The sequence below is a fragment of the Schistocerca nitens genome, chromosome 6, assembly GCF_023898315.1.
Source record: "Schistocerca nitens isolate TAMUIC-IGC-003100 chromosome 6, iqSchNite1.1, whole genome shotgun sequence".
Classification (NCBI taxonomy): Eukaryota; Metazoa; Arthropoda; class Insecta; order Orthoptera; family Acrididae; genus Schistocerca; species Schistocerca nitens.
The window spans coordinates 217,314,836-217,330,030 of record NC_064619.1 but is presented as its reverse complement, the minus strand read 5'-3'; the positions used below and the strand labels follow the sequence as shown (position 1 = coordinate 217,330,030).

General features: G+C 39.5%; 1 protein-coding gene across 1 annotated transcript in view; it reads right to left on the bottom strand.

The window, feature by feature from the left end:
* The window catches only part of LOC126263288 (venom dipeptidyl peptidase 4-like), a 276,946-nt gene that overhangs the window by 59,338 nt on the left and 202,413 nt on the right, over positions 1 to 15,195 (bottom strand). Inside the window, exon 9 of the mRNA XM_049960374.1 lies at positions 1,261 to 1,384. Within this exon, the coding sequence (XP_049816331.1) occupies positions 1,261 to 1,384 (124 nt within the window). The remainder of the gene's footprint in view (positions 1 to 1,260; positions 1,385 to 15,195) is intronic.

The window sequence follows — 15,195 nt, the reverse complement described above, 5'->3', positions numbered from 1 at the left end:
CAGGGTGGCTCAGATGTCAGCGCATGCGTGATATAGAAAGTGATGATAAAACAAAGAAGAGAAAGAAAAGGATGGACACTGCGTAAGTAACAAGTTAGAAAATGAACAGCATTAAGTTGTAGGCTGGAAGGAAAGCAATAACACAAAATCAAAGAATGGATAATCCAGGATGGAATAACAACAATATAGGAAGGATAAATTGTTACTCACCACATAGAAGAGACACTGTGTTGCAGACAGGCACATTGAGAAAGACTGTTAAAATTATTTAAGCTTCTGAACAAAGTCCTTCATCAGAAATAGAAAACACACAGACATTCAGACAAGCAGAAGCCACACACTTGACTGCTGTCTATAGGCACTATGGCCTGACTGTAACTGCATCTGAAACCACACCTCTCCCAGTGCAGCTTCCCAAAACTTCACCTAGCAGGCCTGTACTGCCCCATCAAGTCCCTGCATGCTCCAATAGGCAGCACAGCATCTTCCTCCACCCTCCACCCCTATCCTGCTATCCGTATCCTTCCACACCCTGTTCCTCCTCCTTACACCCCCTCCTTCCCCCCCCCCCACCACCACCAACACTCCCCCAAGCACACTGCTGCTCATGTCAGACACAGTCAAAGTCAGACCCCAGTGCCCAGAGACGGTGGCCACGTATGTGCGAACTGTGCTTCTGTGAATATATTTCAAAATATATTTCAAAAGAACAACTTTATCCAGAAGCTGAAATATTTTAGCAGTCTTTCTCACTGTGCCTGTGTGTGACATAACATCTCCTCTATGTGGCAAGTAGCAATCTATCCTTTCCATATTGTTGTTATTGCATCCTGGACTTGCCATTGTTAGAGAGAAAGGGAGAGAGAGAGAGAGAGAGAGAGAGAGAGAGAGAGAAAGTGAAGAGGGGGGGAAGGAAGGAAGGGAGGGGGTAGGGAGGGAGAGAAGGAAGGAAGGAAGGAAGAAGCAAAGTTTGGTGCAGCATCACATAGAGACAAAACTCAGGCTTGGACTTGGGAAGGAAATTTTGGCTCTGACCTTTCCAAAGGAACCACCCTAGCATTTGCCATAAGTGATTTAGGGAAACATCAGAAAACCTTAACAGTAATTGCTGGATAGTGATCTGAACAAGAACAGTAATTATACAAGTCAGAAAATACAAAATGTCTTGTGCATAAACAATTTGTAGGCCAATGTGTTATACTACAAATGGGCATTCAGTCCGCGCTTCAGTATTTTACATACTCTCATAATGATACTTACCTCATGGCAGTCCCCATCGTCTATCATGCAGACCATTATTTTTGCAACTGTCTGTACTCTATTTTTCCACAGAACTACAACTTCATTCTCAGATGGCCATGTAACACCACATAATATTGGGTCTCTGTGTGGACAAATACAAACATCATTTCAGTTGAAATAAACTATTTTAAACTGCATAGCAGAACTTCTAACAAAAACTGCTGTATACTTTTGATGCAAAGAATATATTCATTACAGTGGATGACAATTACAGATTTGCACTACACTAGTGTGACAACAAAAAGCTAAACATAAATTTTAATCCTGTAACCAATGTTGTTGTTGTTGTGGTCTTCAGTCCTGAGACTGGTTTGATGCAGCTCTGCATGCTACTCTATCCTGTGCAAGCTTCTTCATCTCCCAGTACCTACTGCAGCCTGCATCCTTCTAAATCTGCTTAGTGTATTCATCTCTTGGTCTCCCTCTACGATTTTTACCCTCCACGCTGCCCTCCAGTACTAAATTGGTGATCCCTTAATGCCTCAGAATGTCCTACCAACCGATCCCTCCTTCTAGTCAAGTTGTGCCACAAACTCCTCTTCTCCCCAATCCTATTCAATACCTCATCATTAGTTATGTGATCTACCCATCTAATCTTCAGCATTCTTCTGTAGCACCACATTTTGAAAGCTTCTATTCTCTTCTTGTCTAAACTATTTATTGTCCATGTTTCACTTCCATACATGGCTGCACTCCATACAAATACTTTCAGAAACGACTTCCTGACACTTAAATCAATACTCGATGTTAACAAATTTCTCTTCTTCGGAAACGCTTTCCTTGCCATTGCCAGTCTACATTTTATATCCTCTCTACTTTGACCATTATCAGTTATTTTGCTCCCCAAATAGCAAAATTCCTTTACTACTTTAAGTGTCTCATTTCCTAATCTAATTCCCTCAGCATCACCCGACTTCATTTGACTACATTCAATTACCTTCGTAACCAATAATGTACATTATACCTTTGTCAAAATTATTATCTGTACAATACTGTCTGTCTGACAGAGTCTCTCTCTCTCTCTCTCTCTCTCTCTCTCTCTCACACACACACACACACAAGCACACACTACAGATTACTGTTTAAAGACATAATTATTCAGAAACTTCATTTTCCTTGCAGAGTGTAAAATTTAGATCCTGAGGTTTTTCCATAAGCCAAATAAAGAAATGGCTTATTTACTTATATTGAACATGTGTTCCATGGATCGATTCAATCATGAGCTTGCCCTGGATGTACAATGTGTCCAGATTTTAATTTGATTACAAGAGATAGTTACTTGTATATAACATTTAAATTGAATTCTAATCATATTTACAGTGGAGATAATACTGCATTACAAAAAATACAAACAATAAACAAGTATCATCTTCACACTTAAGACTGTCTTGTGCACAAATAATTTGGAATGCTTCAGAGTTATCATACAACCGGGCAATCAGTTCAACAATACTAGTCATGAAACTGTTTAGTTTGTCATTTACTTGGAAAGCTCTCATGCACAAATTGCTCAATGATACAGAAAAAACTGATCCAAATAAACCAATATAATTTAATTTTGAAGAAGTTGCTTAAGATTTTAAGCTTTGTGGAAAGTTGAAAACTTCAGCATCAGCATACTTAGTACCTCACAGGACCACACAATACACCTATCTAGCTGGTGGTTGTAGTAGTGGTGGTGGTAGTAGTAGTAGTAGTAGTTTTATTCATCCACAGATCACTTTTACAAAGGTATGGGGCATGTCATAGTATTATAATTTAATAATACCAAAAACAATGTAATTTATGTATACAGGTCATGTGACTAGGACCTCCCATCAGGTAGACCGTTCACTGGGTGCCAGTCTTTTGATTTGATGCCACTTCGACGACTTGCGCATTGATGCGGATGAAATAATGATGATTAGGACAACACAACACCCAGTTCCTGAGTGGAGAAAATCTCTGACCCAGCCAGGAATCAAACTCGGGCCCTTAGGATTGACATTCTGTCACGCTGACCACTCAGCTACCGGGGGTGGACATGTATACAGGTATTTACACACTTGCAGATTTATTTTGATAAGGATGGGGCAGATAGTTGGTTGTGGCATTATAGTATTCCTCATCCTAAGATTTGCCTGAAGTAATTTAGGAAAACTATGGAAAACCTAAATCAGGATGACTGAATGAAAACTGGAGCCTCCATCCAATCGAATACAAGGCTAGTCTGTTTAAAACAATATTACCTCTCTTAGTTTATCACTGGCATAAAATATTGTTTTGCAAACAAGATATATAATAATGAAAAAGGCTAGTGCTATATTTTTCATTCCTTTCTCATGCCTAGTCACCACGCATACTGCATACACTATACACACATTATTTCGACACTAGGCACACTATCTGCTGACATTAGGACCACAGTGACAATGTTTGGTTCCCATTTTGAGTGCTGCAGCATCCCATTTGCTATCATGAAATAATAGTTGTTCAACTATTCTTGTAAATGATTCCCTTTCCTCCTTGAGATATGATACTGTGTCTCTTTCTCTAGTTTATTGAACATGTAAAAATTTCTACTCATTTAAGTTATCCTTTGTGTTTTGGTAGGAATTGTTGCTACAACTCTCTCATGGTCACTGACATCAGTTGTAGTATGGATATCCTCAAATGAAATCAATCTATTTGTTTCCATTAGATCTAACATATTTCTTCTGAACTTTTGAACCATCTGTTCTAAGTAGATATTAAGCATTGTTTTGCAGGATGTCTGCTACTTACACAGCCTTAATCACGCCAGCACACTCCACATAGCTTAACTGGTTAATGTGTCCTCCAATGATAACAATATAATTGGGGAACACAGGAATTAGCAAGCTGTGATTTTCTCTAAAGCTTTCAGTGACATCAGAGGGCGAACCCTTTGATTGATAGAAGGATCCAATTGTGTTTCTACCCACCCTTTATACTGAACCTTGACCAAATAATTTAGCATGCACCTTCAATTTCTATCTTGGTGGATTTGGGTTCCTTACCTCCTAGAACTAACTAGCTAGCTAGAACTAACATAACACATCTGTTTTGTATTAGCCTACCATTTCAATATACACTTACATTTACCCCAAATATTTCATTGCTGTAAATTATAAGTTTTAGCCTCCTTTCTGACATAGTGTCACTAGAGCTCCATTACTCATTAAGAGTACTTCAAATTCTGGTACTTCTTGGTGAATGATTCAGCAGCTGATCACTAAGATTTTAATAATCTCATTTGCAGGAGGCTTATTTTGGGTACTGGAATCTCATGCTGATTGACTGTATGGAGTCAACTAATCTAAAAAAAAGAACTTTTGTGTAGCCCACATACAGTCAGCTAGCTGGTTACTGGCCTCTGATGTATAGTGTGCCCCTGAGCTATTTAAGGGCATCCTAGAGTTCTCAACCTTACGACTGTTCCCTCGATACATGGACAGCCTCTTCAACATGTTGAATGAGGACCACATGCATAAAAACTGAGTGCACAAGATGATCATTCTTATGCTTTGCTGTCATTTACCTGAGAGGTAGTATTATTTTAACTGATGAAGATTACTAGACTCCTACCAATATGTGCTTACTCACTGACAAGAGGTACTGCAAGCTTCCCAGCAGCTGAAGTGTGTTACTATAGACTACATAGTTGACCAAGACAATGCAGCTGTGGGTGTGTGTCTTTTGTGTTACTTAGCTCCACAGAAGGCCATTGTCTGAAAGTTCAGTAACACACTGTCTTGTTCATAGGCCTGTCAGTTATTCAATGCTTCAGCAATGCAACTAGTGGTTATTGTTATGCTACTCATTATTTGTCTTCTACCCAAAACATCCCAGTATCATATTATCTATGAGGGACATTCCATATTAATTTACACCTTATTTTTTCCATCATTCATGGTGTACCATTTGAGTTATTATTGCAGTTGCAAGTATTTAGTACTTGGTATAACAGTAGGTAGCAGGACAATCACTAGAAATGAAATCCCTGCACAGTACAGCCCATTTTCTAATTGCATGAACAGACACCATGGACTGTATCATTGAGGTCAACACAGGATAATGTGGGGCCTGTGGAAGGAGGGTGTAAACACTGTGGATATTCAAGGTGATTGGCAGCAGTGAGTGGAGAGTTTGTATCATCATGAAAAAGTACTCTCACAACATGTCATTGTTCATATACATAATACAAGTCAGAAAATCACAGCTGCCATCACTGAAATGGAGTTCCGGGTACTGCCACACTCATTTTATTCTGCTGAATTTTCCCTTGTGATAACCAATTATTCAGGGCTACTTGTGAATTATTATATTCCTTCTAACTTGTTCTCATCTGTCTTATTGGTACACACTTGATCGTCCTTGTAGGGTTTGTTAGCATAAGCATTGCACCAATTGACAAATAAGCCCAATTTCCATCAAAGTCATTTAAAGGCATGCCACCACAGATAAGGCATTCTCATGTCCCTGATTCTGAATCCTTTTTATTGCTCCTTTTTATTCGTAAGGTGCATCTTGTGGTAATTAGATAAAAGATGTGGTAATTTTTTCTGGAGGGTCCAGATTGTATGTATGTATGTATGTATGTCCAGGATCTCCATTCAAACCCTTGGATCAATTTCAACCAAATTTGTCATACAAACTGCAAATTTCGCAAGTACCATCACTGTGGGGTTTATAACCTCCTGATTCCAATAGGAGCACAGATGCAAGCAAAAATGCATTTTTTCAGCCTCTCCCATAAATACTGTACTGCACAACAGGCATGTTATGTGGTTATAGTATCTGCCTGCCTTATGGGCCTGCTTTGCAGGGGACAGCTTACATGTCAGGCTAAGAACTGGCTTTATAGCCCTCGAAGTGTAGGTTTATTTATTTAGTCCTTCTAATCCTACCTGTATGGAATATATACAAGGATACTGGACATAGTTAGGTCTTTACAAGATAAAATACAGTTTGTATTGTAATCCTGAGGACTAGATATTGAAGTAATTTACCAAAGAATCATATATACAACAAACATTAGAGGCAACATACAAAGTAGAATATTCATAATGCATCTTTATTTTTGATGTTTGGTTTCTAGGTACTCTGTCAGACTGTAAAAGCAATGATCAATTAAATATCCCTTTAGTTCAGCCTTAAAACTACTGAGTTTCCTTACTGATTTAATATGGTTAGGCAGATCATTGTAAATTTTTATCGCAGTATGTAGAGTGCCTTTTTGGCACAATGATGTTCTCACCTGTTTCATATGGTCAGATTTTTGCCTTGTATTGTATGCATGTATATCTTCATTTTTAATAAGATATCTGTGTGTCTATCAATATATTGTTTGATGAAAACTGATGTTTTGTAGATAAAAATGCAAGGAAGAGGGAGAACTGACAGTTTTTTGAACATGGGTCTGAATGATTTCATATTGTTTACCCCTTCAATAATTCTTAATGTTCTCATTTGCATCCAGAAAAGTTTAATATCTGTTGCATTGCCCCAGAAGATTAAGCCATATTTAATTACAGAATGCACATAGGAGTAGTATACATTTAACAGGCTGGCTTTGCTGCAACAAGTTTTTAAGATCCTTATCATGTAGTAGGTTTTGCTTAGTTTTCTTTGCAAATATTCAATGTGTACCTCCAATTTCGTGTTGTTCTGGAGCTGTGCTGTCAACACATTCAAGGTTGCCCTCCACAGCAGGTGTGTTGTGCTTGGATAGTATTAGCCTGCTTTACCAACATGTTCTGTGGTGGCTAAATGTGCAGATGGGCACAGGTGGGAGAAGGTTGAGAAGGACAGAGGAGGGGATGGCCAGATAGAGAGAGAGAGAGAGAGAGAGAGAGAGAGAGAGAGAGAGAAGGCAGAAGGTGTATTGTACGGTTAGTATCAGCATGCCTTGCAGGGCCTACACACGCTGGTGGGATCAGTTGAGCAGATAGATATGGAGAGTGGGTATTAAGAAAGATAGGGAGGAAGTGATGGGACAGAGAGAGGGAGAGGAAGGGATAGACAGGGAGAGGCGGGGAGGATGAGATGAACAGAGATATTGGGCATGTGCAAAAGGAAAAGGGGAGGAGCAGATGGAAGGATAGAGAGAGCAGGAAGGAAAAGTTGCACAGATGGAGATGGAAGGATGATGTGCTAAGAGAGATGTGGGGGTGGAAGAGGTGGGCATTAAGAGGGGGGGGGGAGGAGTAGATGTGTGCTATATCTGAGTGAAGCTGCTGGTAAAATGCCATCTGCCATAAATCAATTTTTGAAAATTTTTGTTAGATGCCTTTTCAGTGACAGGAATTATACTACTTACTATTCCTGCACATAAATCATTTGCAAAGAGAATAAAATTTGCAAGTGAAAGATCATTTATTTGTATTAGAAAAAAACAGAGGACATGAAATAGAACCCTGCAGTACATATAACAGACTGTTTCAAATTATGATTGACTACTGCTAAGTGATCAAGAAGGAACTGAAGCATTATACACTCCTGGAAATGGAAAAAAGAACACATTGACACCAGTGTGTCAGACCCACCATAATTGCTCCGGACACTGCGAGAGGGCTGTACAAGCAATGATCACACGCACAGCACAGCGGACACACCAGGAACCGCGGTGTTGGCCGTCGAATGGCGCTAGCTGCGCAGCATTTGTGCACCGCCGCCGTCAGTGTCAGCCAGTTTGCCGTGGCATACGGAGCTCCATCGCAGTCTTTAACACTGGTAGCATGCCGCGACAGCGTGGACGTGAACCGTATGTGCAGTTGACGGACTTTGAGCGAGGGTGTATAGTGGGCATGCGGGAGGCCGGGTGGACGTACCGCCGAATTGCTCAACACGTGGGGCGTGAGGTCTCCACAGTACATCGATGTTGTCGCCAGTGGTCGGCGGAAGGTGCACGTGCCCGTCGACCTGGGACCGGACCGCAGCAACGCACGGATGCACGCCAAGACCATAGGATCCTACGCAGTGCCGTAGGGGACCGCACCGCCAATTCCCAGCAAATTAGGGACACTGTTGCTCCTGGGGTATCGGCGAGGACCATTCGCAACCGTCTCCATGAAGCTGGGCTACGGTCCCGCACACCGTTAGGCCGTCTTCCGCTCACGCCCCAACATCGTGCAGCCCACCTCCAGTGGTGTCGCGACAGGCGTGAATGGAGGGACGAATGGAGATGTGTCGTCTTCAGCAATGAGAGTCGCTTCTGCCTTGGTGCCAATGATGGTCGTATGCGTGTTTGGCACCGTGCTGGTGAGCGCCACAATCAGGACTGCATACGACCGAGGCACACAGGGCCAACACCCGGCATCATGGTGTGGGGAGCGATCTCCTACACTGGCCGTACACCACTAGTGATCGTCGAGGGGATACTGAATAGTGCACGGTACATCCAAACCGTCATCGAACCCATCGTTCTACCATTCCTAGACCGGCAAGGGAACTTGCTGTTCCAACAGGACAATGCACGTCCGCATGTATCCCGTGCCACCCAACGTGCTCTAGAAGGTGTAAGTCAACTACCCCGGCCAGCAAGATCTCCGGATCTGTCCCCCATTGAGCATGTTTGGGACTGGATGAAGCGTCGTCTCACGCGGTCTGCACGTCCAGCACGAACGCTGGTCCAACTGAGGCGCCAGGTGGAAATGGCATGGCAAGCCGTTCCACAGGACTACATCCAGCATCTCTACGATCGTCTCCATGGGAGAATAGCAGCCTGCATTGCTGCGAAAGGTGGATATACACTGTACTAGTGCCGACATTGTGCATGCTCTGTTGCCTGTGTCTATGTGCCTGTGGTTCTGTCAGTGTGATCATGTGATGTATCTGACCCCAGGAATGTGTCAATAAAGTTTCCCCTTCCTGGTACAATGAATTCACGGTGTTCTTATTTCAATTTCCAGGAGTGTATTTTACATTTCTCTGGTATGAGCCTTTCCTCACTCTAATCCTTGATGTGTGTGGTTCTTGTTTGTTTTTGCATCCTGTTTAATGACCTGTGCACTGTTCATGGTGTGACAAAAGCTTTCCCTGAAGATTAAATACTGCATACTGCTTTCTGTGAAACAGATAACAATTCATGGCTGGGGATTTTAATCATACTGTGTTCACCAGATCTGGTTACTCAGCATCTGTTCCTTCAGCAGTGATCTGCAGACTCACTTTGGAGTGATCTTTCAAGTGGTATGCAAGGAACATGAATGACACATCTTTGAGTTGAAGCCACAATGTATACAAGTCTTAGTGTAGCTTGTGACATTTGGATTGAATGGTTTAACAGAATTAGAATTTTCTGCTATAAATATTTTCATATTTACTTGAAACATCAGCAATTTATTTCCAACATTGTTATGCAAAACACAAATTTTATGTTTTTCTACCAACTCCTAAAGCTTAGCTCACAGTAGCACTGGAAGATTGCCCTGTTTGTTGTTTGGTGATTTAGGTTGTGAAATTTCTTTGGACTTTAGTGCACACGTAGCATAATATTGATAACAAAATCTTGTTAGCAGCAAAGTATTTTTTGTCCATTTTCTAATCCAAATTAAGTACTAGTTTAAGAAATATTTATAATTCAAAGTGGACTATCTTGCTTCAGAATTGAAACCCAAAAATTTATGTCAACAGAGTTCTGAAAAAGATGATAATGCTTTGAAGAACAGGCTAACGTGAAAGAGTCAGAAAGGAATGCCAGAGAGAGGTGGATGAAAAAATAAGAGACTGGTACATTTCTAGATATAATATACATGTTTATATTCTTTTTCATTTGGAGGCAAACATATTTACATATGGTTTGTTTGAAACTCCACATGTCAATCAACCGCACAAGGAGGAAGGAATGTGAATAATATCCAGAACTTCTTAATAAATGGTCCTGCAAAAATTTGCATGGTGAAAAAGCTGCATCCACATGGTTCTGGAAAATCACCAGATCACTATCAGAGAGGTTGCTGATGATGTCAGCATATTCTTTGGCTCTTGCCAAGCAATTTTTTCAGATGTTTTCAGCCATCAGATTTCCAACTGGTTTAATGCTGGTCACTACTGTTTCCTCTGCTGTGTCAATCCCTTCATCTCAGAGTAGCACTTACACCTGATGTTCTCAATTATTTATTGTATACATGCCACACTCTGACTTCCACTACAAGTTTTGCTCTCAATAGCTTTCCCTGGTACCACAGAAGTTATTCTCTGATGGCTTAACATATGAGGTGTGATCACAAAGTAACAGAATTTTTTTAATTTTATGGATTTTATATATCTGATTTTCAAACTTTTTATCTTTTTGGTACACATGCTACAGATGTATGTTTGCATTTCCAGATGTTTTGAATTTGTAGCTTATTGTTGATAGTCAAAAAGGTTATAGGTGTCATAATTCTGAACAAATATGGATAAAAGAATTTGCATTAAATTTTCCTTGAAAAATGGAATAAAGTGCATCATTGGATTTGAAATGTTGACTGTGGCTTTTGGCGAATCTACTATGAGTAAGAAAAGAGTTTACAAGTGGTAAAAACATTTCAAAGTGGGTTGAGAAGACACTGAAGATAACTACTGCCCTGGACACACTATTACATCAATTACTGATGACAATGTGGAAAAAGTAAAGAAAATAGTTCTGGAATATCACAATCAGAGAGGTTGCTAATGATGTCAGCATATCCTTTGGCTCACACCAAGCAGTTTTTCCAGATTTTTTGGGCATGAAACAATAGCAGCAAAGTTTGTTCCAAAATTTTTGAATTTTAACCAAAAATGACATCACACAGATATCATTTGGGAATTGCTGAATTAAGTTGACAACAATCTAAACTTTAAAGAAGGTTAAAAAAAGACACAAAACATGGGTACTAAGGTATGACATCAAAATCAAGGCCTGAAGAGTTAAGACAAAAAAGAATTTGACAAGTTCAATCTATGTCTACATCTACATCTACACAGATACTCTGCAAGTCACAATATGGTGCACAGTGGAGGGTACCCTGTACCAGTACTAGTCATTTCCTTTCCTATTCCACTTGCAAATAAAGTGAGGGAAAAATGACTGTCTATATGCCTCCATATGAGCCCTAATTTTTTTTATCTTATCTTCGTGGTCCTTATGCACAATGTGTGTTGGCAGCCTTAGAATCATTTGGCAGTCAGCTTCAAATGCCAGTTCTCTAAATTTTCTCATGAGTGTTCCTTGAAAAGAACATCAACTCCTCTCCAGTCACTTCCATTCAAGTTCCCAAAGTACCTACGCAACACTCATATGCGGTAATAAACCTAGCAGCCCTCCTGTGAATTTCTTTGATGCCCTCCTTCCATTCGACTTGGTACAGACCGTAAACACTTGAGCAGAATTCAAGAATAGGTCACACCAGTGTTCTATATGCAGTCTCCTTTACAGATGAACCAACATTTTTAAAATTCTGCCAATAAACTGCAGTTGTCCATTTGACTTCCCTACCAGTGTCCTCACATGCATGTTCCATTTCATATCACTTTGAAATGTTACACCCAGATATTTAAATGACATTACTGTATCAAGCAGTACATTACTAATGCTGTATCCAAACATTACAGGTTTGCTTTTCCTACTCATCCATGTCACATGTGAAGGTTTTTCTCACAGTTTTCTTCGATTATAATGGGACATGGGAATAGTGCACCATGAGTTCCTGATTTATGTTCATAAAGTCAATAAGGAATCCTGCTTGGAAGTTATGTGCCATTTGCATGAAGTAATCCAAAGGAAACGACCAGAATTGGGGCAAAACCACTTGTGGTGATGCTCCCACTTGTGGTAATGCTCCCACTCACACCTCAATGCTTGTTCATGATTTCATGGCAAAAAACAAAACTGTTATGTTGCCCAGCCACTGAGTTTGCCAGACTGAGATTTCTTACTGTTCCAAAGGCTGAAGAGAACCGTGAAAGAATGTTGTTTCGCCATCATTAATTAGATAAAAACAGGATTGCTGAAGGAGCTGAACACCATAATGAAAAGGGAGTTTCAGAAGTACTTCCAAGATTGGAAAAAGTGCTGTCACAATTGAATTATATCTGAGGGGATTACTTTGAAGGGGACAAAGTCGATTTTGATAAATAATAAAGCTTTTTTTAAGAAAAAGAAAAATTCCTGTTGTAACTCTTCAGGCTTTCCCAGCGAGATCTTGACATGTGGAAAATTGGGTCTACTGCCGGATGTTTGTGTTGCTCTGGCACGATATTTCGACCATGTAACTCGTTGCCTTCTTCAGGTGCTACCTGAGACTGCCATATTGGAGGATCTTGTCCAGCAAGACCCTCCAATACGGCAGTCTCAGGTAGCACCTGAAGAAGGCAACGAGTTACGTGGCTGAAATATTGTACCAGAGTGACCAAACATCCGGCAGTAGACCCGATTATTCCACATGTCAAAATTCCTGTTACTTTTAGATCACATATTGTACATTTTGTCATCCTGTTCCTCCTCCTAATTAGTGTTTTCCTTATATTTCTTAGCCCACCAATGTTGTGGAGCAGCTTCTCATCTGTTATCAATCTATTTCATTTTCAGTATCCTTCTAAATCACTATGCCATATCTAACATGCTTTTATTTTCTTCTTTTCCAGTTTTCTCATAACAAGCTCATGCATTTGATCAAAAAAACAATAAATCAATTCATCTCTTTTATTTTTTTTCCCTTTCAGGCCTGTGACAGAAAACATGACACATCTGAAACTATGTATTTAGCTTTTCCATTTTTCTATTTTTCCCTTCTATTATTCATAAAACATGCCTCAAACCACACAATGTTTTTAACTTTATTAATGAAAACTTTTGTATTAATATTGCTGTGTATGATATGTCTTACTGACACATGTGAACTAGTGCCTGTTGCTACAATTAGGAGATGGGGATATACTAGACATGGCCTACACCTGGATAGGAGAGGGAAAGTTACATTGGCTGAGCTTCTTCTAGATAACACATGGGGGCTGCCATCACACAAAGCAAATTCCCTGTGATTAATGATGTCACAGAGGCACCTTTCTTTAGGTTGGAATTCGGATTCAGGCGCCCTGTTTTGAAAGAAATTAAAATAACAGAAGAGCTTCACAAAATGCTCAAGAATGCACAAAAAAGTAGGTTTGCTTTATTTCATCAAATTGTTAGAGGACTGGGTAATATGGCAGAAGAGCTTCCCATCTGTTTAGAAAATTTAGAGAGCTCTGAAAAGATAAACACCCAGTGCCTATCTAAGCACCACATAACTGCAGAGTTAGATAAGTTACATATAAAAGATTACATTATTGCAGCTTACTCATGCAGAACTAATATTGAAAAAGGAGGAGTTGTTACATATAATAAGACAGAACACAAGTTCAAAAATGTTGAGACAAGTATATTTTGTAGTAATCAGCATATAGAAGTGTGCATTTGTGAATTAATACTGAAAAATAGTTCACTTCTAATGTAACTCCACGCGGACCCCTCTCGGAAATTCTGAACTCTTTATGAGGCCTCTGGATTCCTTACTGTGCCATCTGTGAGACAGCAGCAAACAGTTAATAGTCTGTAGTGAACTTCAGTGTGATTTTCTAAAGCATACTGACAGGAAGAAATTATCTGAAAACCTTATCTGTATTTGAAATCTACAATTTGATCTCCACAATTAACTTTCTATTATTGGTGGATAAGGACAGAAGGACTTGAACTGATGTTTTCTTTGGTGAAGCTCAAAACAATAAAATAAGTGTTTATCCCGTACCAAATGTTGTCTCTCGTCATGATGCACAGTTAATTAAGGTAAATAACACAGTGTCTTACAGTACAGATAGGCCTTAGTGGAAATTAGAATACAAGATCTGTTCAAAAATTTTTGGAATATTCATAGTTCATGCCAGTGGTGTGTTGGAGCAAAATGGGGTTGGCATTCCTGCACCCCACTGAAAGGATGAAAATGTGCAATTATACACAAGGTAAAAGAAGATTTACAGATGTGATAAAGAAAGAGGTATTCCAAGACTGCTTCCAGAAGTGGAAATGGCATTGGGAGCAGTGTATCAATTGTGCTGGATGATATTTCAAAGAAGATCACACAATAAGTAGAAGGTAAGCATAGAAAAATTTTGGGGACAAAGTTCTGAAATTTTTTGAGTAGACCTCATAATTAATGACTGAGGGACAAATGTTTTTAAGAATAGTTTACAAGTGATGATCTGGGGTGAAATTTATAATGAACCAAATGCTATCATAAAATGTAATCAAGTCCATGATAAATTCATATCATTAATTGAAAATAGCTTTTCATGTAAGCTAGTCAGAAAAGACATTAAACAGCCATGTAAAAAGCCATGGGTCACTGGAGGGATTAAAGTATCTTGCAAAAGGAAAAGGGACATGTATCTATTGGCAAGAACAAGTGGAGATCCTGCAGTAGTTGCACACTACAAAAACAACTCAAAATTACCAAGAAATGTTATCAAAAAATCAAGGTACATGCACAAATGTCAGAAATCAGCAAGTCCGACAATGATCTTAAGGCTATATGGAATGTAGTGAAATGAGAGAGAGGACAACCAGTCACAGAGCAAGATAACATCACTATCAAGCTGAATGGAATGTCTATAAAGGAAGAGTCACAGGTAGCAAACATATTTAATGATCATTTCTTAAATATAGTAGAAAGGATATGGACAAACAGTTCAACAGAAAAATCTCAGTAGTATACTGAAAAAGTAACTCTTAACAAAAGTGTCACCAACTTTCCTTGAGGCAAAATTAAGAAAATTATACATTCTATCAAAAATAAAAGCTCATCTGGTTTTGCTGGTGTTTCCAATAAAGTACTAAATATCTGTTATTAGTTCCATAAAATAACACTGGTCTTACCTGAAATTTGTAATGTATCA